Raw genomic sequence first — 22,964 nt, forward strand, 5'->3', positions numbered from 1 at the left:
TACGACTCCCACTACCATGCATGGTCAAGTTAACCTAGCACCATAACCCTGCATTTATTCTCATGAAAACAGTCCCTCTCATTGCTAGAAATCCTTCGAGCTAGCTGACGCTTTACTAACTGAGTTTAACTGACTCGTATCTCTCAAGGTTCCCCGACAACTTCTCCATAGCTCATCCATCCATACTACCCTAGGCCTCCGCCAAGACGAACTGCCAAACTGGAGCCCACTCCCAGACCGACCTTTCAAGCTCTTATCATCGTATAGTTCCCGTTCCTAGCCATCACTAGGCTAGCCTTGGAAACAGCCTACCGTCTCTTCCCCGCTTGTGGGGAGACTTTTGACTCTGCAATTTCGGCCTCATGCTACCTTACTGAGTAATTGAGCGACAGTCACGTGCGGAAACTGAGGCTATAACATGGTGAGGCCTGCTTCTTTGCGCTGTTTTCGTCAGGCTTGGCTCCCCGACTTTTTGCAACTTTTCCTTCATATTTATGGAGGTTGAGGTTTAAGGATCATGTTCAACTACATTGTTCTGGCGGCGACTCTGTCGCTGGCCTGTCCAGCCTCAGCCAGCTATGCCTTCTACGTCGGCAAGAACCTCACCAAGGATGGCAGCGTTATTGTCGGAGGCACTGGAGAAGAGGTCTCTAGCCATTGGCTTCAGCTCTTCCCAGCCCGCGATCATCCACCAAACGCGACCATCAGCGTCGGTGTCACCAAGGATGCTACCTTTCCCGGAGAACTCATTCAGATCCCCCAAGTGAACCATACCTTACGATACATGAGCATGGAATACTCGGACTATGAGGGGTTTCCAGCACCATTGACGAATGGAGGTCTAAACGAAAAGGGAGTTACTGTTCGTGATGTTTGGGCGGACAATCGTGAGGAGCTCCTCGAAATGACGCCGAATCCTCAACACGGCTTGCAGTACAGCGACTTGGCCCGCATTGTCATGGAGAGGGCCAGGACTGCCCGTGAAGGCGTCGAAATTATTGGGGATCTGATCAAAAAGTATGGCGAATCGACTTACGGCGGTAACTCTCATCTCATTGCCGACAAGGACGAAGGTTGGGTCGTTTGGGAGATGGCTGGCGGCAAGAAGCTCTGGGCAGCGCAACGACTGGGACCCAATGATGTCAAGGTTCTCTACCCGGGATACATCGAGGACTTTCCCGTCAATTTCGCCCGTGATCCCGACTTTATGGGCTCTGACAATATTGTGTCGTTTGCTGTTGAGCAAGGGTGGTGGAACGAGAGCTCAAGCAAGCCATTCAACATCTTCAACGTCTACGGGCCTCAAGATCCTCGGTACAAGGCCCGCGACGGAGGATACAAATTTATGTCGCAGGCTGCGCTGGAGAATGCTACCCTCAAGATGGTGCCTGTGACAGAGGAAAAGATGATGGAGAGGGTTCGAGATCCTCGGATCGCCGACGACGAGGCTGGCTATGGTCAGGTTGTCAGCCTTCATGCCGGCATCGATCGCGACATGCTGCGGATTTGGAATGCCCCGACTGGTTCTGTGTCGGCGCCCTTTGTCCCCTGGTGGCTTGGCGTTCAGTCAATTCCCCCAGAGTATGGCGAACACCGATACTTGACCACCGGTGCCTCGAGCAGCTTCCTGAACCCAGACTATCAACTCCAGGAAGCCTCCGAGTTTGCTGGCCGAGTGTTTAAGCGGGTGCTATATTACATGTGCTCAGACCCGAACCGATACCACCCAATCGTGACAGACGTTCTCAAGGACTTTGAGACCGCGTCTAGGGTTCAAGTCCATGGCTGGGTGGAAAAGACAGCCTTGACCATGATCAAGCAGGGCGAGCGGGAAGCAGCACAGAGTCTACTGACCTTTTATTCGCACACTCGTGCAGCTGAGGCACTTGAGATCGGGCATACGCTGAACAATGCTCTTGATGGCTACATTAAGCTGACTGGACATTGGCGTGGTCCTGTAGGCAAGGAGATTAATGATAGCGGAGAGGGCAACGAGACGGTCAATTGCCTGGTAGGATATGACCCGGACAAGCCCAAGGATTTACAGCCAAACCCCAAATAGAGCTTTACAGGCGCAAGCCCCTGGAATAAGACCAATTTAACAAGTTCATGCTATCCCGTGATTGCCGTTCCGTTCCGTTCCGTTTTTCGGCCAAAGTGGATTCGGCCCGGAAGCCCGAAGACCATCCCGGCGGCGCAGTCGAAGCCCCGCATCCGGCAGTATGATATGTAACGGCCGGGACAAGTCATCCGAAGCTACCGATACCGCTGGCTTTTTTTTGCGGTGTGAGTGAGCTGAGGGTGGAGGCATCGTGAGTTAGCCGGGAGTTCCGTGACAACCTGACCTCAATTCGGAGGTCGCCGCGGAAAAACCCCGCTTGTTAATTTGCCCCCCCGACTTTCGACTTCTCCGCCAACCAGGCTGTTGTGATATCTAAACATCCCTTTCCACAAAAGCTAGTGAAGAAGGCGGGTCTTGCAATTGAAGCCGTCATGTCGAAGCGAACTTGGTCAGAGACTGACAACGGAACCGCCGGAGCTGAGCAGCAGTTTCCTCCGCAGATCTCGAGAAAGGTCAAGGCCTGCACGGCTTGCCGGAGACACAAGGTGAGGGCTCATTGGGCTATAGTGACGGGTAAAGTTGACTAACGCGTGCTAGATAAAATGCTTGATTGACGAGAGTGGCCCGCCATGTCGACGTTGCGCGGAAAAGAACTTGAGTTGTGTCCTGGGCAAGAGTCTTCAGACCATCCTGGATGAGAAGTCTCAGTGCGTTATTCATCTCCAATTGAGTCTTGACGCTGTTTAACAATAATTTAGGTTCTCTCAGGATGTGCTACAAGATCTTGAACAGATGCATGGCTTTCTCAAGCAAGTCGCCGGAAAACTTGACCTCGAATTACCAGCTCTCCGCTCATCCGCTGGTGCGGAACTCCCTAAAGAGGACTCTCCCGGTCACTCAATACCCTCCAACAAGGGTCATCACGTTCCATCCCGCGATAACTCGCCCAAGCTAATGCCGGAAGATGAGGGCCTCCCTTATGTGCCCATCCACTCTCTCTATGCTCTCACAAAACTACGAGCTCTTCGATCTCCCGACGATGTCGACTCACAACACAGCCAAGGCATAGACGATTTCATCACGAGACGCTCCATCTCTTTGGCTGATGCAGAAAGACTATTCAGCTTCTACCGGAAACGCCTAAATCCATACATCTACCTCATCGGCTGCCCCTACGAGTCATTACAAGAGCTAAGACAAAAAAGCCAGTTCTTACTTGTAGCCATTCTCACAGTTGCTTCTCTGCACGACTCAACAGCCGACTCCCTGTATCCCATCTGCAGCTCCGAGTTTCGAAGGCTCATAGAGATGACAATCTTTGAGAGACGACTAGACCGTGACTACCTGCGAGCTCTCTGTATTGGTTCCTACTGGCTGAGTGATGTATCGTGGATGCTTTCTGGGCATGCGATCCGTCGAGCTGCTGAATTTGATTTTCACAATAGCTACGACAGAGCCATCGAGGATTCAAGTGCCGAAGACGCTGACTGCGCGAGGATATGGTACATTCTCTATGTCTGCGACCAACAACTAGCAACCTTGTATGGCCGACCATCAATCGTGCAAGAAGATGCTGCAACACAGAGCGTGATCAACTTTCTCCACTGTCCAGTCGCGAATGAAGAGGACCGGCGACTTCTCAGCCAAGTTGCGTCAGTCAGTATTCTCAGGAGTATCAGGGAGTTGTTCAGCATCAACAAGGGCAAGCCAATACCGAGGATGCATCTAAATCACATCACCCACTTTCGAAAGCAGCTTGACCAGTGGTTCGACTTTTGGACGAAACAGGTTCAAGGTGAGAACTCTTCCCGATATGGTCCTCTGGAGTTACCACTGACAGAGCGTTTAGAGCAATGGCCTGGCATCGGAGGCTTCCCCCGCAAAGGCATCATCCTCCACTACAACTTTGTTCAGCTCTACCTCTACTCCCACGTCTTTCGCGGCTTGTCCAAGAACGACCCTGTTCCGCACTACTTTCTCGATTGTGCCCTCAACGCTATTTCGACTGCGACAACAATCATTGACAAGTTCATAAACGACCCTGATGTTGCACTGGGCATCGTCGGCATGCCCTCATACGTCCACTCCATGACGGCTTTCGCTTCCATGTTTCTCACCAAAGTCGCAACCAAATACGACGATCTGATTGAGAAAGAAAAAGTGTACGATCTAATCACAGGCCTTGTACAACAGTTTCGGTCACAACCAGCAGGAAAATGGCATCTAGCCAACCTAATGATCAGCGGCCTAGAGAGGATGGCGCAAACGCTGAAGCCTGTTGTTCCGGGGGAGGCAGGGATAGGGACAGGTCTTGAAATGGATCCGAGCATGGACACGACAGGTCAGATGCCCGGCGTGGATAACCTCTTTTCTGATTTGGCGGGCGATTTCTTTTTCAACTATGACATGAGCTTTGGTCTTTCTGGCCCATCATAAGCGGCACGGCGTTGGCACGCATGTTCTTTTTAGCGAGCAAGGTAAGGCGGAATGTAATCAACAACTTCAAGTCAAGATATCTCGGCGAAAATTTCTTGACTCTGACTACCATTACCATGATATTTAATGTAACATATACAAACTCAGAGCGTCCATACTCAAAATTTATATCGATCTTAGCTTCTACATTGACTAGGCAGACCTAAACCTTTGAAAAGAGAGTACTTCACTGCTACTCGGCTGCATGGGAAACCTTACGTGTTGACTCAGTCGACGTGATTCAGACTTTCAACATGCATCTTTTCCACAACGTTGATCCAGGCTGCCCAGGGAGAAAGCAAAGTCTTCTCCTACTTCACAATGTGTAAACAATCCATAATAAAAAAAGGTTTGTTGAGGCATAACAAGCATGTCGCGCTTTTGGGTATAAATAATCAAGTCGTCTCCCTTGGTTCTAGTCAACCAACATTCCACCATAATCATTGCATCTCGGCTCACTAGGATCATCAACTCATTACCAGCCATCGTGATGACAATAAAATTCCTCAAGAGCATGTACCAGTCCTTCGCCGCCCGAATCGTTCGGGTACTGCGTGGTAAGTCTAGTCTTTCCCCCAGATCCGAATGATTTCTAACCTCTCAGCCCTCCGCGTGCTATCACACAAAGAGTGGCAGATACAGCTCCGGTTTTCGTCAGATCCCGAAAACTTGCTGAGAGACCCGCCACAGGACACGACCAAGGAGTGGACTGCCTCCCTGGACCTTGTCACCTCGGACCTTCCCAGCCTCATGCATGACGGCCTCTACTTGACCCAAGAGAATGTCCGAGAACTGGAGAACCACGTACAGCGGTCCTACTCAAATGGGAGCAAGCGGTACTTCCTTAGCCGCTACTTCACTGTCGTGGATCTGAAGTGGTCAGGCAAGCTCTGCGTCACCTCATGGGATTACGAGCCAGTTGGGGGTTTTCGGATTCATCATCTTTCAGCAGACAAGGTGTATAACGCCCAGGTCTTGAATAAAGATGGGAATGCGGTATACTACTACGACATGCGCAATCCAGAGAAGAATGCGAATTACATATATGACGACATGCCCATGAGCGGCCTCTGGCCGTTTCCCAGGAAGGAAGAGAGGGTGAAAGATCAGGAAGTGTTGAAGCGCGAAGGAGAGCATGGTGATCAAGGGGAGGAGGAAGAGCGAGAGGAGACGGAGGAGGGCGAGGGAGTGTTGAAGGATGAAGGAGGAGGCAACGAGGGAGGGAAGGACGCAGAGGGGAGGGAGACTGAGTGGGAGGAGGAGGAGATGGACGGCTTTTCAGATTGGGAGTATGCGGACTCAATGATTGACTCGTGGCGGGATTGACGGATGCCAGCAACAGGAATCCAGCCATGGTCTACAGAGGTTCTTAGACAGTCAACAATATCAACAAGTAACCTGGAACCTTACTGCACTCAACATTTTCTCTCTCTTCATGTAAACAAACAATCGTGAGTAACTCGAGCTTTCAAAGCATACTTCTTTCATCATATTCCCACAGCCATACTCTCCCAATTTTCACAGTACTTTCCTTATCTTCATCCTGATCTTGGTCCAAGTCCTCAAAGTGCTTTCCTCACACTGACCCTGATCGTAGTAGCGCTTTCCTGACTCTCATCCTGAATCACATCCTTAAATTGTCCTCACTTCCATCCCCTTCTCCTCTTCTTTTCTCTTCAAGTCCGGTATCGTCATGGCGCTGTAAGTCTATCCTCCCCCCGCTCCCCCCGCCTCTGTCTCTCTTACACACGCACACACTCGCTCTCTCTCTCTCTTTCTCTTCACCACCATACACAACCTTCCAACACCCAAGCCTGGTTCATCTGGATGCTAACTTGCGTGCCATTAGTTTACTATTCACTCTCTACGTCCGCTCGGGCCCACGGCCACAACAGGGGCCACCACCACCACCGCCGCCGCCGCCACGCCCACAACCACCACCGGGCCCGTACCCACACGCCCGCCATCCCCCTCGGCCCGTCGAGCCTGGAGGGCGGCTCAACCTCTTGTCCGACTCCTTGTCGGCCCGCCGGGCACTCCTGGACCCTCTGTAAGTTTGCCCCTGAACTTTCTTTGCAAACCCAATGAGTTGCTGACCATGGAATTGTCCTGCAGAAGCCCAGGGAGAGGAGTGCCCATGGGCCGCGAGGAGACGGCTGAGTCGTTCTTCCTCCAGGTCGATGTGATACACACATCCGAGGGGGACTGGCGGGTGTCTCTGTGGGTTGGGTCCGGTCGGGCGTTGTGGTGGTTGGTGGTGCTGGTGGTGTACTTCCTGTTGTGGTCGTGGGTGATGATTTGGTTGCTGCGCCGTTGATATTTTATTCAACATGATACCAACATCGTTACAACATCATTACAACATCGCTACAATGGCGTCAACAACATTAATATAACAGCGTCAACCCAGCTTGCATTGTGCCTGTGTGTCCATTGACTATGAAAACCGCGGGCGACCTTAGCCTAGGACTGAGAGCATCTTGGCCTAATACATAGTAAACCCGTGATGGTCATCATCCTAAATGTATAAATCTTACATATAGACTTTACTAACTCTAACCTCAACCAGCTCAAAAACGTCCGCCGCGATGACGAGGGCAATCTGATGTTGAGAGTCAGGGTTGTATGACCAAACTAGCAGTACAGGCAACGAATCATCAATAGCAAAACACGAAACTCCAAACCTCGTTCAAAGTGTCTTGATATCACGGCTAGCTACCTCACCAACTAACCTCGTCTTCATCCCGAAACGCCCAAGTCCCATTAAACGCCTCAAGTCCGCACAAGATAAACAATCCCTTACTCTTCATGGCCTCACAGCGCCGCCCTCCTTCTCCATCTCCTGCACGTACTTTTCCCAAATGTCGACGACGTGGCCGTAGAACTCGACGTGGGCGTCGGCCAGGCCGCCCAGCTGCGACTTCATCTCAATGCGCTTGATGCGCTCAAAGTCGGCCACCTCCTTGACCACCTCGTCGTCAAACATGTCGCTTGTCTTGCGGGCGCTCTCTACCTCGTGGGTGAGCTCCTCTACCCGCAGCTCCAGCTTGCGAGCACGCTCTCGTCGGGCCTGCTCGTGGTCCACGCCACGAACGTCCTCGATCTTGGCTCGGAGGAATCCACCTGCTCCACCGCCGGAGCCGTGGCCAGACTGTAGCGTGTCGCGCTCTGTAGTCGACTTGTTGAGGTACTCTGTCAGTTGCTCATAGTCGAGCTGCTTCTGCTCGCGGGCCTTGAGAAGACCCTTGAGTGCCATTGAGTAAGCCTGCATATCCCGCAGAGAACCGAGGTAGTCCTGATCTGTGACGTCCTTCAGTTCCCGGAGGTGAGTCGCCGTATCCTCAATGGAAGCAGCAAAAGCATGGACAGCGGGCTCAACATGAGGCTCAAGAGGAATGAGCTTCTGGAACTGCTCAGCGAGGTCGCGTAGGTCGACCTCTAGATCTGTCTCGCGACGAGCCACACGCGCAATGACCTTTTCGATATGGCCGAGGTCATCATCCAACTTGTCGCTCTTGTCCTTGACCTCGATAAACCGGCGATCCGGGCGATGGACCTTGGTAAAGGCATTAATAAAGGTATCGGCAAAGTTATCAAACACGCCGGTAGATCCAGCATCGCTCGTAGAGCTAGTCCTCGCGCCCCGGCTGCGCATGGTGGCGTTCCAGTCGGGGCTCTCGAGGAAGACGTGCAGGATCGGGGCGCGGCGCAGCGTGGGGTGGAGAGACAGGCGAACGAGGAAGCGCTGGAGAGAGTTTGCGCGGCGGGCGGTAAAGTCGGAGCCGAAGCGGTCGCCGCGGACGTACTCCATTCGCTGCTTGTCGGGCAGAGGGGGGACGGCGGCGGCAGGAAAGTCGCGGGTGAGCTGCTTGTAGAGGAAGACGAAGTCGGTGAAGCGTCGGCGGACGGTGGTGGTTGAGCGCTGGAAGGAGGAGAAGGTGGACTGTCGCTGTTAGCATCTGGAAGGATACTTGAAGTAGTGAGGATACACACGTTGGTGGTGATCAGATACGATACGAATGCGTCCTTGGTGCCGTCATTCTCCTTGATGGGAGTGCCGACAGTGCACTCGAGCCTCTCGTTACCCAACGAAGGAGCATCGGCCTCAAGGCCAGTACCAGGTCCACTCATGTCATGTCCAGGCTGCTCAGCAGGTGGGATAGTCCTCGAAGTCTGATCATGTACGTGGTCGCTCCACGAGACATTAGAGAAGTCGTCTTGATCCATGGCCGTCATTGAGGTGGACCGGGTGCGGGCAGCGCGGGGCCGTCGGCTATCAAGGATTTCGGGATACGGGCGAGGTCGCGGGACGTTGCTGATACTCGAGCGGGGAGAGATGGAGGAAAAGGTAAAGATAAAACGATCGCGAGGCTGCAGGTTGAGAGAGGCTGAGGGTTTGACGCGGGCGGAGTTGGCGGGAGGTTGAAGCTCGAGAGGTCGTAAGTGAGTGTGGGGAGCTGGTATGTGGCGCAGGGACCAAGTCGAGATGGAGAGGACTTGGGAGGGTTGAGGAGACTGTGATTAAGTGCGTCAATGTGGGGTATTGAGGTCAAATGAAATCATTCATGGACTTAATACAGAGTCTCAATTTTGTTGATGCTTTCAAATTCGTTTGAAATCCGTGATGGGCAGCCTACTTGATGCCTTACTCTCCCTCACCAAGTACTCCCTACCAATGATCGGCGCAACTGAGGCTGGGCCACGATGACGCAGCCGGCTCCATCTCAGGCTTCCACTTTGCTCCCGCGCCTTGACATTCAGCTTCACATGCACCAAGACGCATTCAATCATAGACTCTCGGTGGTATTCATCCAATCTGGGCTATGGCCACGTATGTACAAAAAAAAATATCAGTGGAATCTATTGCTTTCCTGTGTCGAGAGTTGTCTATCCCAGTAGTAGTAGTAGTAATCTCTTGCGGACCTCTCGGGGAGTCCGTTTTGATACAGCGCCATTGTTCCCATCCATCCCGCCCTTGATGCCATACCATACAGTCATACATATGAAACAACTCCCAATCCCAAGTTCAAGTGTTCGTGGTACATGAGCCAGCTCCGTGGCCGGCTTCTCACTTCTGCTCCTGCTTCGCCGCGCCAGCGCTCGCTTTGATCTCAGCCTCCACCATCTCGGCCGTCTCAGCAGCCTTGTTCAGCTCCTTCTCTGCATCAACCATCTCACCGACTTGCTTCTTACCTAGGCCCTCGGCCTCAGCAAGAGCTTGTCTCTCCTCCTTCTCATCGATGTCATCAACATCTCGGGGCGTGGCAAAGCCAGAGCTTGTGCTGGCGTGGTCTTGCTCGGCCTCATCCTCAATAAGATCCTGCTGCTCCTTGATAACCTCGAGTCGCTGCTTGTTGGTAGCCGCACCCTCAGCGGTGTGCACCTCAAGCTCAATCTCGTGGTAAAGCTCCTCGGGGATGGCCGACAGGACACCGACGAGGGCCTCAATCTGGCTGGAGCCCTCACCCGAACCCTGACCGTACATGTAGGCATTGCTCAGCACGAGCAGTGTTGAGGGAACGCCCTCCCGAAGTCGGAGGTCGAGCCAGGTCTGGAGATCGCTTCGCATCCGGGCGGGGGAAACGCTGTGTGTTCGGATACCTCGGGCAGCGCAAGCGCCTTGGAGCTCGGCCACGGTCAGGCTGTCAATGCCCTCAAAGCTGATGGCCTTGTCGTCTCGCTTGATCTGTCGCATACGGTGACGGATCTGGTATCGGAGCATCATGTCGGTTCCGAATGTGTTGAGGTTCATGTATCGGCACATGGAAACGAGCTGGGGTCGTGACAAGTTGTCGAGGGTCAAATCATCCCGGAACACCTTGCAGACCTTGATGACATCCTCGGCAGTGGGAGCCTCGCCGGTGGCCCGCACCTTGCGGAAAAAGTTGGAAAACTCTTCTCTTTGTGTTGTAGCCTGGCTCACAGGCAGACCCGTCTCCCCGAGTGTCTGTCGGAGGAAAGTGCTGACTTCCTTTCGTGTCGATCGCAAAAGAGTGGCCTTGGCCTCCTTGGACTTGGGGCCCTCGAACGTGCTGGGGAGCATGTTGGGGAAGAGTTTAAGGGCGAGGGGCAGAAGCGCCTCACCGAGAGGGACGATAATGAAGACGGAAAAGGGCACTAACCGACCCAGGTCCTGGACTGTTCGCTGCAGCTGCTTGTTCTCGCGACGGGTGAGCTCATATCCAGCGGCCATCTTGAGGGCCAATCGCCAGCTGATTTTGATCTCGGTGCCGAGCAGCTTGGATCCGTCCCAGTAGTGTTGGGCCTCCTTCTTGACCTTTTGCCACATGGTCAACTTCTTCTCCTCCTGGTCCTTCTTGGCGGCATCTGACTTCTCCATGACACCCTCCTTGGTTGCAACAACGTCTGCCTTGGTCGCCTCGGCTGAAGCTTCAGCGGGCTTCGCAACCGCGGACTCCTTGGGCTGAGCATCAAGCTTCTTCTCCTCCTTCTTGGCGACTGTAGTGCTGGGATCCTTCGGGAGAGGCTTCTTAGCCATCTCGGCGTTGAATCCAGGGGGCGGGCCGGATAGGGGTCCGTCGGGGCGATGGTGCTCGGTGCCCATTGATCGGAGCGGGATCAAGATGGCAATGGCCGGAACCTTAGCATGGCGGCTGACATGGCGGCCGAGAACGGCGGGAGAAACACCGCGAGAGAGAGCCCTGGCTGCGATAAAAGTCAGTACAACAACCTCAATGGCGATGATGACCGGCGGCGAAGCCGATAAGGCAGTTGCTCACCATTACCCAACAAGGGGTTCCGGGCAACGGCCCTGCGAGCGACGTTGGAGGAAGCGCTCATAGCGAGCCGAAGTGTCGGGAAGAATCTGGATTGCGAAACGAAGAGAAGGGCTAAATTCGATCGATCTCGCGTGGGGTAAGAAACGATGGCACAATCTAAGTTAAAGACGATGAAGATGAAGGAGGGACAGAGTGGATGCGCTGTCTAAGTTCTCAAGGTGGTGGTAGTGGTGGTTACGAGATATTGGATCTCCCCCATCCCGTGCTAAGCCCAGCCGGGCGGAAGAGCTGGCGTTCCGTTATCCGACAGGCGAGCCGGGGTTCGCCGCATCCGTAGAATCTGTTTTTCCGGTCGCGGCCCCTCCTCCTCCATTCGCCTCCCCGTTCTCGCTCTCAAGGCTCACATCTCCGGTCGCCAACATCCAATCCCTGCCTTCGACTTGGGCTTGCGTCAGCAGAGATGAGGGAGCAACAGTCACGTGCCTTGCCGGGAGTCCCGTCTCCCCTCAACAAAAGAAGACAAATCCCCTGCATGTGAAATTTACGGGTCGAGGCCAGCTCTCAACAGACGAGAAGAGACAAGAACTCCGCCATATCTCCGAAGACATTTGCCGAGTTTAGTTTTTTATGCAGATTTCCCTTTCCTTTGTCAGCCGCCGCTGCTGCTCTGAGCTGTCACTCCCCAGTCAATTGGTTGCCTGGTGGCTTCATCGCTGTCTCACCTTGACCATGTCATGGGCTGCTTCTGGTGTGTCTGAGCTAGTCATGAGACATTTGGGCATTGGTCGGGATTGTTTGCGTCGTGTACTTGATTGAAGCCATCCACGTATAATCTTGGAGGCTGATGCTCTTCTTGTTGCATCTTCACCAACCGCATTCACACACACCAAAACGTGCATGCAGATGCTTTGCGACGCCTTCTACACCATCTTCTACGTTTATAGCCAAGAACGTCGCCCCGTGTCGCAACACCCATTGACTTGTTCATCCCACTCCAACTGCAGAGTGCCAGTACCTATGATCTAACACGTGTCCGCGGCCACCTTGTCAGATTCCCCGTTGCCTAGTCTGTTCCCGCTGTCGCAAGATCATCTTGATCAACTAGATGCCCAGTCAATTCGACACTATAATGGTCATTCCTAGTTGGCTTGGCAACGAATTCAGTAAAATTGGAACTACATTTCTTCGTCTAATATGTACGCTAGAAATAATGCCACCGTCATAAGCCCGCCTCCTGTCTCTTATCTCCCGCTAATTGGTCTCATCTCGACTATCGAGTCTCATCTCATTCATCGATCTACATCTCACCACCTCACGCTCCAGCTGCTTTGCACTCCTCCTTATACCGCAATCCATGTCCAAATCTAAACACTGGGTTCAGCGTATCAAACGGCACATCCTCAAATGCCGCTTCGGCCGCAGCATCGGATCGCGGAAGGTCAAATGGCAATTGTCCTTCAGGAGCCCAACCGTCAACGCCAAACACGACATCCAGGAACGCATCGTGGCTGCTGCCGTAGTTGCCAAACAGCGCCGCCGCCTTCTCTGCAATCTCAGGCACCGCGGCTGGTCGGTTGAGTCTGATGTCCACGACAGTTGGGACAGTCTCGTAGATCTTGGCCTGACGCGCCTTTTCGGTAGAGTTGAACTCGAGAGTACCATTGTTGATCATCGCAGCTAGGCCAGTGCCAGTGGTAGGCTTGTAAGGAGACACGAGACGGAGGAACGCGTAGTCTGCATCCTCTGGCTTGTCCACCACCTTGAGGTTTCGCGACTCCAGAGCCTCGGGTTCAATGCCTTCGATGTAGAACTTGGCCTCGAGCGCCGACAGAGGTAGAGGCAGGATGTCATTCTGGTTAGTGAGCAGAGTGAAGGCCCGACGCTGCGTCTCGTTGCCCAGACGGCTGAAGTAAGGGTTGCCAGCCACACGCGCAGCATTGTCGGCATCCACGAAGGGGTTGTCGAAGAGTCCCAACTCAAACTTTTCCTTCATCAGCTTGCGGACCGACTCGTCGATGCGAGCCTCAGTCACCAAGCCCTTCTTGACGAGCTCAATGACCAGCTCAGGCTTCGTCTCGCCACCAAAGATATCACAGCCGGCTTCAATGACACGGCGGGCACGCTCGAGCTCGGTCTTGTCCTCCAGACCCCAAGCTCGGTCAGTGACGATGCCCCAGTCTGTAACGACGATACCTTCAAAGCCAAGTTGGTTCTTAAGGAGGTCGGTGACAACTCCCTTGTTGAATCCAAAGGCAACCTCTTCCCATGAAGTTCCGATGGGTCTCGAGTAGTAGGGCATCATCTGCCTTGTGCCAGCAGCAATTGCCGCCTTGAAGGGGATCAAGTGATAAGCCTGGTTGTTACCAGGGTACGTCTGGTTTTTGCCCTGTAACATATCAAGTTAGAAGATTGCCAATAGTTGGTTGATAGGTGTTGCATACCCAAGGAAAGTGAGAGTCCTCTCCATCCTCCATGGGACCACCACCGGGGAAGTGCTTTGTTGTTGTAATGACCGAGTGAGGTCCAATCTTCTCGCCCTGAAAGCCCTTGATGTATTCAACAAGCAGGGCACTTGTCAGGTTGGCGTCCTCGCCCAGGGTACCACCAATTCGACCCCATCGAGGCTCAGTCGAAAGATCCACCTGGGGATGAAGAGCCTGGCGGATTCCCACGGAAACGTACTCCTCCCGAGCAATCTCAGCAAATGTGCGAGCCAACTGAGGGGACCGCAGGGCAGCAATGCCAAGAGGTTCGGTCCAACGAGAGAAGCCGTTGGCTACAACTGACACTGCGGCATCGTCCGTCCAACCGTGCTGGGGATCAGAAGAGATGGTGATAGGGATGCCCAGAGATGTATCTTGGGCTAGCTTCTGGAGCTTGTTGTACCAGTTTGCCACAGCGCGAGCGTCGTTGACACCTCCACTCAAGACGTAGTGAGTTATGCGCTTGTCCTTGACATAACCCTCAATGGTTTCGTCGAATGTGTTGTTGACAACCTGAGTACGGGCATGGAACATCTGTCCTGCCTTTTCCTCAAGGGACATGCGGGAGAGGAGATCATCCACACGCTTGTCTAAGCAGAGAGATGTGTTTCGATAAGGGGGAGGGTTCGCATCTTGACGAGCAACTGGGCTACTAAGAGCCAGTGAGATGCCTCCGAGAAGAACTAGATGAGACCACATGGTGATGATAGACTCTTTTGATTTAGTAGATAGCGCCCAAGTCACTTTGGAACAACCATGATGACCGACACAAGGACAAGACTTTGACTCGCTTTTATAGAGCAACCATAAACTTCAACTTCATCTAATACACTGCATCGTCTCTTCCGAAGTTGAAGCGTGATCATCCTATCGTCAGCGCTTCGGGAAACCGTTCCCGCGGTTCCCACGATCCATTCGGACCGACCATTCGACCCCAAGCTGCATTAGTGGTGGCATTTTTCCAACATCAGAGAGTCCAAGTTGAAGAGCGGATGACCAAACCCACTGTACTGGGTAAGAACCCAAATACATGACGTTCCCCCGGACCACTCATGACAGGTGAGTGCAACGCGGGGGTGTAAATCTGGGGACCCACGTGGATCATGAAGAATCCTGGTATAAACATGCGGGGAGCCCGTTGTGTTTCGGCCCGTTTCGCAAATCCCATGACTCTGGACACCATGCGGTTCAAGAGACTCACCCGTAAGAACAATACGAGCAGAGAAGCGGTGTTGGTGGGATAGTGGATTCAGTATCAAGAGCCAAGCCGGCGTATCTACGGCCAGTTGACATGAGCTTGGGCAGTCATAACTGGTCCATTATGAAGTTTTAATTCCGCAATGGGTACTCTTAAGCGCAGGTTTTTTTCTGTCGGCGAACGAGGTTGGTTCCATAGCATGATGTATGGGTTGACTTGGGTCAAAATGGATACAGCTCCGCCGATCCCGCACTACTACCCTAGGTGGTCGGACACCTCGGGACTGTGTCTCGGCAGTTGACCAGGGTTTTGTCTTCCCTGGGTTTCCAAGTGCACGGGGTTGGAACAGATTTTCAGAACGATGTACCTGCTGATATTGAGTAAGTACTTATTCGAGTGCTGCTGAGTTGCCGAGGTAAAGGGGGAGATGTTGGCACGCTCAAGCCCGTGAGAGCAGAGGTCTCTTGTGCTGTTCTCCGGTCTGAGTGTGTTTCATTTATTACGAAGACAGGCTTAAAGGAGCCTGTTGGCATGGATGAACCTCTCTGCTGGGTTATTTCACATGCATATCGACGTCAACTATCGGATGACGAGTAAGCAGTGCCAATCAGGTTATCGCAAACACTCGTACAACTAGCGATAAGCTTTTTATCCGTATCACATTTAGATATATCGCCGATTGCAAACGGTGTGGGAGCTGTGATAGAGGTCAAAGGTTAAGCTCAAAAGTAAGCTTATTTGGGTTCTGGGGATTGGCAGCGAAGCTCGCGTACCGGTTCTCCACCATGCGCATGGGCGAGACTGTTTGGTGTAGCGGTCATGGCATGAAGCATGCAAAATTTATTAGAAACAATATTCTCTGATACGTATGGATACGGTAGAATTTATGAGGGTTGATTGCACTTCAGTCCAGGTTGTCCTGAGAACCTCCGATCCTAGCACACCAGCACCACAACCACAACTCATCAATGGACACCTGCATTGGGCGACAACGTGAACTTGATAAAGCCAAGCTTAAGATCAGCTTAGCGCAGTGATAGATATTTATTGTCTTGGCATGATCGACATATGTCACGCTGCGATTGTCTTACAGACGTGGCTTGGAGGACTAGGGTAGGCAGACGGTAGTGAATGACATGGCCAAAAGCTGAGCGTGTACGTACCTAGTTTGTTAATATGTTTAGAGACGTGAATGATATTTGGACATCTGTTTTATGTATCTTCGCGCCTATCATACGAGATAACCAGTTTTATGCGGTGAAAGTTTGTATGAGGAAATCCGTCGTGGCTCAACAACACTTGAATCATTGACTTGGCTTTGGCTGAGCAGTGGATAATTCGGGGAACGGCAGCGCTTCCTGAACCACTCGAACAAATAAAATCCCAGAAGAAAAGCGACAAACATCAACAAAATTGTCATAATCACTCGGAATATTCTTCGATGAAATGAGAGATCGGGATATTCTCATCAGATGCTGGCATTGAGTCAGCTGGTGTCCACGGCACAGCGCTTGGCGATGTGAAGAGAATACCCAGCAACAACGCGATGCCCCATTTCGCGGCATAGAAATAGGCAGTGACATCATAGGACCCTTATTTATAAGTTTCGAGCTTTAATACTTAGTCGGAGCTTTTTTGTGATATTTCTAAGCTGCTACATTATCACTTGGCGCTCACAACCGATCTGAACTCCCCACACTGCCGGTGCCGCCGAGCCTTCACCTCACAAGGTTCGGGGGGCTTGTCCGATGCGCCAGTGCTTGGAAATCAAATTCACGCGAGGTGATTGGCCCATAGGAAATCCTTCACGTTTCATGCTGGAATGCCGTTTACAAAGCAAAAAGCCATCAAAAGGTTGCTAAACGACACTCTCAGGATATGCCGATGATGCCTCTGCCCGAGGGCGCGAGAGCCGCAATGCCTTGGGATGATCGGACAGCGGGAGAAGTACCAAGAGTTTGCCTACGGATGAACGGCGCCAGTAACTGAGACGGACCCAGTGGCACCGCATGGATTCACATGCCGCCTGTCAAACGGGACCTGCTTGCCGACAGCCCAGCTCGTGCCTCGAGTATCGGATTGTTTCCGATGCCCTTTGTCCCGGGGCGCACGTTTCCCCTCCTCTCGTTGGACTTGGACTTTGGGGACGACCCCGGACTTAACGCGAAGGCGCCGATCCTTAGCACCGTCTCACATCTTCCCCGGAAACCCCCGGATTTTGAGCACGAGGGGGAGTTAACGATGGTTTGAACCTTTTTTCTGGAAGACGTCTTAGATCCAATATCTGTGTCTAGAAATAGATGTCATAGATCTAGGCCCGTTCTTGGGCTGACTTTCTTGGCTGCTTAGAAACTCTGCGCTCTAGACGCTGCCACGGCAAGAGACGGAACGAGTCCATGCCCCGGACCGGCAGGGAAGGATGATGTGTTGGTCCTTGCCCACCCTGACCGTTCCTGCTGCGCACGTTCCACGCCACGGTGCATGTTCCCATCCGTCATCGGCCGGTACATGTGTCGCAGGGAAAGACCACGCGCGCCGGCAGGTACCGCCTTACCACTCAAAACAAATCGACGCACTCAACACCACGCCAGCCCGTGCTTTCCGCCCCCCACCTCCCACCTTTTCCTCGATAACTTGCTCTCCGTCCTGTTCCCAACCTAAGCTCCTAGTTCCTCTTGATCTTTTGTCATCATCGTGTGTACGATTGTTTTGGGCATCTCTTTATTCCTTAGTTTGGCCTGTTCGAATCCCGTCATCCTGTTCTCGACGCAATTTAAACCCATCCCTGCCACTCCTCTCAACAACTCCCCGCGCTATCTTTGCACCGAGCACGCACTCCCCTCAACGAAAAGCCGACAGTATCCTTGGAATCCACCAGACTCCATCCAACCTCTTCGAAACTGTACCTAGACGAAATCGATTTTCTCCTTCGCAATTGAATAGTCAACCAATTTTTTGCATATCTCGTGCCGGTCGAAAACGTTTCCAGAACGCCTAGAATGAGACTGAACAAGGCTGCTCGAGTTATCCTCTTTGGTGCACCTGGCGTTGGTAAAGGAACCCAGAGCGAGCGGTTGCTCGCGCGCTTCCCGCAACTCAACTCTGTCAGCACTGGCGACCTCCTCCGTCGAAATGTCAAGGAAAGGACACCTCTCGGTAAGTTGTCAACATCTAACTCTACCTCCCCAATCGACGCTAACTTTCGCAATCGCAGGCATCAAGGTCGAGACTACGATGAAGTCTGGCGGTCTTGTCGCCGACGATCTCATCTTGCGACTCATTTCCAACGAACTCTATACTCGCGGATGGCTGGCTAGTCGAGGACCCGTCATGACCCTCGCATCCGAGGCGACCGCAATCGGCCAACATTCGTACGATGGGGCCCCTCCCGTGGACTCATTCATCAGCAATCCCTCCCTCTTTGACCAACATGTCCCGCCACGAGTCTCCGAAGACCCTAACGCCTCCTTTATCCTCGACGGTTTCCCCCGAACAGCCGCCCAGGCTGCTCCTCTCGACAAGCTGATCCCCATCAACCTTGTCGTTTCCCTCAAGACACCTGTATCTGTTATCCTGGAGCGAATCGCTGGTCGCTGGGTTCACGAGCCATCGGGCCGAGTCTACAACACTTCCTTCAATGCGCCTCGCGTCCCCGGAATTGACGATGTTACTGGAGAGCCTCTCATCCAGCGCGCTGATGACTCGGAGGAAGTCTATCGCGCTCGCTTCAAGAAGTTCCAGGAGACGAGCGAGCCTGTTCTCAACCACTACGCCCAGAAGGGCGTTCTCGTCGAGATTGAGGGCATGAGCAGCGACGAGATCAGCCCCAAGCTGTTCCACGAGTTTGAGAAGCGCTTTGTCGACTAAGAAAGTGGCTTTGTCTGTTGAAAGGATACCCAGCGCCTTCAAGACGCCCCATTTTTATTTCTTCTGCACGTTTTTGGATGTATCTGTTTATTCTGTAGTTCTTTTTTCCTGTTTCGGAGTTTACTGCAGCTTTCTGGATGCTGCTGGTGGAGTTGCAACAAGACCAGTCTGTCGGATAGACAGCACTGGCACATGGCGCGTATTGATGGGACAAAGTGCTCGCCAAGAGCCTGTTTGTGTGGTTGGCTGTATATAACGAACGATTCCCCTTTGACAAAAGTGCGGGTTGGTTTAGCGAACGAAACGGATCTCGAGGGCAAAATTTAAAAAAAAGCTGGCCCTCGCACCCTGCGTCAATGATATGATCAACCGCCCTCTGTGTCCATGTGTGTCTGACTTTTGGTAACGTGATTCTGAGTGATTGATTTCCTGTTCATCTCGCTTTGAGATTCTCGTTAAAAGCATTGCGCTATCGATACACGTTGAGCCCAGAATAATGAAATCCCCTGATATCCCCCCCCTTGCGTTCCACAGTCCGCCCTGCTGATAATGGATGCCACAGCAAGGTCCCTCCTCTTCCGTCTTCTACAGCAGTCCTGGCATGGTGTCGTGTTCCCAAAATGGCAGCCCAAGTAGAAATTGTATACCTTCCAAACAGTCCCAAACAAATAATCCGTCATACTCCGTCTCAGCCTTATACTCTGAACCATGAAATCTCCCAAAATGAAAAAGGGCAGAGGGTCAGCTTGCGAGTCTAGTCGCGCCACTCCTCGCCACCTCGAAGCCCACTGGGCTGGCCCTCTGTTTGACCGGGGCGCAGCGGGGTCTGCTCATCGTCGTCGTCATCCAGAGCCCGCGCAAGCTCGTCAGGGTCTTGCATCTTGGCATCCGGGTCGACAGGTCCGCCGAGCTCGTCCTGCTCACGGTTGTGTCGCTCCTGCTCGAGAACGCCGTCATCGGCGCTGACAGAGATGCCCCGAGCTCCCCACTTGGGCCGGGCGCTACGGCGGGCGCCGGTGTCGTCATCGTCGAAGCCGGGGCCGCTCTCTTCGTCATCCTCCGAGGTCTCGAAGCGCTTACCAAAGATGCGACGAAGGAGCCAGCCACGGCGCATATCGTCGGCGTCAACGATGCCGCCGCCACGGAGCTTGACGCGCTGGCGGGTGTAGTATACCCAGGCAAAGTCGACGTACAGGGCGGTCTGGATAATGCCAAAGATGACGGAGACGGTGTTGGGTTTCTTTCCAGTAACCTCGAATTCGCGGAGGAACCAGTTGATACAGTAGAGGGCGCGGTAGGAACCGAGGGCGAGGAGGTAGAACGAGTCGATGACGGTAGGCACAGTCGTCTGCCTAAGGAGTAGAAGCTGGGGGAGGACGCAGACGGACTCGAGAATCTGGGAAAAGACCCACATCCACTGGAGGAGACAAGAGTCAGCGACGGTTTCAAGATCACGAAGTTAGTGGACTTACCGTCAGGAAGCCCTTGGACCTCTCAAAGATTAGCATCACAAAAGGCGACAGGACAAAAGAGCCGCCGAGAATGATGGCACCAATCTTCCAGGCAATCTCCCTCTCGCGCGATCGAGGGTAGATCCATTGCATTATACCGAGGATGTAGAAGGACGATGTGATGTAGAAGATCTTGAAGATCAAGTTCCATGGGAACTTTTCAGAAAAGATGTCGAGGTAGCGGGTGCAAAAGACGAGCGCGTAAAGGATCTGGGTGATGAGAGAGACACCCTCGGCGCTGCGGTTGCGGTGGATGGCGAAGATGAGGATGCATTTGGAGAGGGCGTGGGACAAGTCGCCCAAGATACGGAAGAGCTACAACAGGTGTCAGTCTGCAATCAAGAGAATGGGGAGCACATGATTCAGAGGCCAGCGACGTACGTTCCACGCGCCCATTGTGAATGGCGGGTTGCTCAATCAAGTAGACTCAAGCTGATGGCGATGTTGAGGGGAGCAAGGGAGTGACGAATAGGAGTCGCTGAGGCCTAGGCCTTGCTGGACCAGAAGGACTTGCCAGCGGCAAGGTATACAGAACTCGAAGAAGCGATCTAGCACAAGCAGCTAGGATCGCCTGCGAAGAGGGATTGGCAATGTGACAAAGATCCAAAGTTGAAGAAGACAAGTTGCTTGCCTAGGCAGCTCTCCACGATGCGATGATGGAGGAGGAGCTGGGGCTGAGCTTGCGTCAGTCAGCTGCCCATTTGGGGGTTAGACTCACCAGCCACAGGATGCACGAGCGGGATTCTGCTGCGCCACGGGGAAGTGGGGGCTTGGCGGGAAGCGGTTGGTTCGCTCGTAACAATGGCTCTGTTCAAGCCAAGTCTGTGGTTAAGGTTATTTGAGTAGGATCATTCTATACGAGGAGTGCATAGTATATTAATTGTGTCTAAGTTAATTGTATATATGAGTGTCTGAATAGCTTCATTGATGTCAAAAACGTTTGAACCCACTGTGAATGCGTTTACAGGTGACGCGGCGATCGGGAACGGGATGTGGCCGCACTGTAGGGAATCAGGGGTTGAATATATTGGAGCGGGACTGGACAATTCCACAGGAGGCGAGTCAAGCGCCCTTACGCTGCCCGTTGACGCGCCATACCATTGAATAGGCCTTGTTTGTTCTTTAGATCTCTATACTTTCTCGCCATCCTTCTCACCTCTTTTGATCTCTCAACCTTGTTGGCCGTTTGTTGATGCTGGCGATTGATGCTGGCGAGTGTGTGACGTGCCCCTGCGGATCTTCCGGACTCTTATCATCCCCTTCCACGTCGGCATCAGTCCCATTGCTTCATCCTCAACAGCTCGCGCTCTTGTACTATCGCGGCCTCTGAGTGATACTCTCTACGCCGGGCATGAAGTTATCGGCCGTTTGCGCCCTTGCCGCATGGCTTTCCTCTGCCAGCGCCTCGGTCATTCCGGACGTTCTTGAGAAGATTGAGCAGCTGGAGCAGAAAATTCCAAGTATTTCACCTCCACCACCAAAGTACTTTAGTAAGTCTCAAACAGGAACATACCAGACCTGCCTTCTATCTTTGGTGATGAACTCAAGACTAACAATTCTACAGGAGAGGCAGCGTGAGTTTATTGCTGTTATTCGACATACCCATGCTAACCCATGATGCGCCAAGATACTATCCGCACTATGACGGGAGATATATGCAGGAGCCCCTCGAGCTCGCCGCACAAAACGCAGGCATCAAAGTCTTGATGCAAACATATCTAGCCACATTCCGAGATCTCGGCGTCCAGACATGGTTGATGCACGGCTCCCTGCTTGGCTGGTGGTGGGGGAAAAAGGTAAGAAGCCTCACAGCTGTGGTCTACTCTCCATTTTGACTCGATTGCCAGGTCATGCCGTGGGACCTGGATGCCGATGTCCAGGTGACCGAGGCGGACATGTACTTCTTGGCCGCATATCACAACATGACGGTTTATTACTACCAATACGAGAACGCACCCGAAGGTCGCTTCTTTCAGCTTGAGATTAATCCCTACTTTGAGCACCGCGGTCGGGATGACACTCTTAATGTCATTGATGCTCGGTGGATTGATATGCAGACCGGGCTGTTTATCGACATCACAGCGGCGAGGTATGATCCTGGCCACATAAGAGGCGAAGGAGTCCTCTACGACAAGCACGATCACGAGTTCAAGGTTTGTAGTCCTGTTTCTTGTATGGTACATCCGCTTATGTTTGTGTAACAGGACAAGTACGTGTTTCCTCTGCTCGATACGACATTCGAAGGCCTCCCTGCCAAGATCCCCTATCGATACAAGGAGATACTCGCTTCCGAGTATGGCAAAGGAGCCTTGTCAAAGACAGAGTTTCATGAGTATGTTTCTATCTCGAGGGATTGGGTTGGATCCATTTACTGACAACAAAATAGTCACAGGTTTGATCCAAAGAAGATGGAATGGGTTGCCATCAACTAGGCGAGGTTACACAAACATTAAGTGTTTAGGGGCGTTCAGGTCAAATTTAGATGGGAAAGTGTACAAAACTTATGGGTAGATCCCTTGGACGAGGTTATAGAAAGGCCTCTGTATATTAATTGATACCCGGCCAAGCAATAGAGGGTTACTGTATACACTGCATCATGAGTTGTTTACTTTGGCGCTGAAGATGAAC

General features: G+C 52.7%; 8 protein-coding genes and 1 pseudogene across 9 annotated transcripts, besides 1 other annotated feature; 5 read left to right on the forward strand and 4 right to left on the reverse strand.

Annotated features, from left to right (window-relative positions):
• Positions 1-517: 517 nt before the first annotated feature.
• NCS57_01219300 (uncharacterized protein) lies at positions 518-2,062 on the forward strand (the record flags this gene model as incomplete). Its single annotated transcript, XM_053061871.1, has 1 exon — positions 518-2,062. The coding sequence occupies one exon, from the start codon at positions 518-520 to the stop codon at positions 2,060-2,062; it is 1,545 nt and encodes a 514-aa protein (XP_052908399.1).
• Positions 2,063-2,493: 431 nt separating this feature from the next.
• NCS57_01219400 (Zn(2)-C6 fungal-type domain-containing protein) lies at positions 2,494-4,498 on the forward strand (the record flags this gene model as incomplete). The annotated part of the gene is made up of 4 exons (XM_053061872.1): positions 2,494-2,607; positions 2,660-2,769; positions 2,821-3,857; positions 3,912-4,498. The coding sequence occupies 4 exons, from the start codon at positions 2,494-2,496 to the stop codon at positions 4,496-4,498; spliced, it is 1,848 nt and encodes a 615-aa protein (XP_052908400.1).
• A 529-nt stretch (positions 4,499-5,027) lies between these two features.
• NCS57_01219500 (uncharacterized protein) lies at positions 5,028-5,863 on the forward strand (the record flags this gene model as incomplete). The annotated part of the gene is made up of 2 exons (XM_053061873.1): positions 5,028-5,094; positions 5,142-5,863. 2 exons carry the CDS (start codon positions 5,028-5,030, stop codon positions 5,861-5,863), a joined length of 789 nt encoding a protein of 262 aa, XP_052908401.1.
• A 1,480-nt stretch (positions 5,864-7,343) lies between these two features.
• On the reverse strand, positions 7,344-9,052 carry NCS57_01219600 (annotated as a pseudogene). The gene is made up of 2 exons: positions 8,531-9,052; positions 7,344-8,480 (listed from the first exon to the last, which is right to left on the reverse strand).
• Positions 7,344-9,052: a sequence feature.
• Positions 9,053-9,605: 553 nt separating this feature from the next.
• Positions 9,606-11,338, reverse strand: NCS57_01219700 (Letm1 RBD domain-containing protein; the record flags this gene model as incomplete). Its single annotated transcript, XM_053061874.1, has 2 exons — positions 9,606-11,203; positions 11,278-11,338. 2 exons carry the CDS (start codon positions 11,336-11,338, stop codon positions 9,606-9,608), a joined length of 1,659 nt encoding a protein of 552 aa, XP_052908402.1.
• Positions 11,339-12,589: 1,251 nt separating this feature from the next.
• On the reverse strand, positions 12,590-14,459 carry NCS57_01219800 (Glycoside hydrolase family 3; the record flags this gene model as incomplete). Its single annotated transcript, XM_053061875.1, has 2 exons — positions 12,590-13,663; positions 13,719-14,459. 2 exons carry the CDS (start codon positions 14,457-14,459, stop codon positions 12,590-12,592), a joined length of 1,815 nt encoding a protein of 604 aa, XP_052908403.1.
• A 3,498-nt stretch (positions 14,460-17,957) lies between these two features.
• NCS57_01219900 (GTP:AMP phosphotransferase, mitochondrial) lies at positions 17,958-18,825 on the forward strand (the record flags this gene model as incomplete). The annotated part of the gene is made up of 2 exons (XM_053061876.1): positions 17,958-18,114; positions 18,173-18,825. The coding sequence occupies 2 exons, from the start codon at positions 17,958-17,960 to the stop codon at positions 18,823-18,825; spliced, it is 810 nt and encodes a 269-aa protein (XP_052908404.1).
• Positions 18,826-19,579: 754 nt separating this feature from the next.
• Positions 19,580-20,732, reverse strand: NCS57_01220000 (uncharacterized protein; the record flags this gene model as incomplete). The annotated part of the gene is made up of 3 exons (XM_053061877.1): positions 19,580-20,242; positions 20,298-20,651; positions 20,718-20,732. The coding sequence occupies 3 exons, from the start codon at positions 20,730-20,732 to the stop codon at positions 19,580-19,582; spliced, it is 1,032 nt and encodes a 343-aa protein (XP_052908405.1).
• Positions 20,733-21,687: 955 nt separating this feature from the next.
• NCS57_01220100 (uncharacterized protein) lies at positions 21,688-22,768 on the forward strand (the record flags this gene model as incomplete). Its single annotated transcript, XM_053061878.1, has 6 exons — positions 21,688-21,826; positions 21,901-21,910; positions 21,964-22,132; positions 22,184-22,489; positions 22,541-22,668; positions 22,723-22,768. 6 exons carry the CDS (start codon positions 21,688-21,690, stop codon positions 22,766-22,768), a joined length of 798 nt encoding a protein of 265 aa, XP_052908406.1.
• Between the last annotated feature and the right edge of the window lie 196 nt (positions 22,769-22,964).

Source organism: Fusarium keratoplasticum, chromosome 10 (assembly GCF_025433545.1).
Source record: "Fusarium keratoplasticum isolate Fu6.1 chromosome 10, whole genome shotgun sequence".
Lineage (NCBI taxonomy): Eukaryota > Fungi > Ascomycota > Sordariomycetes > Hypocreales > Nectriaceae > Fusarium > Fusarium keratoplasticum.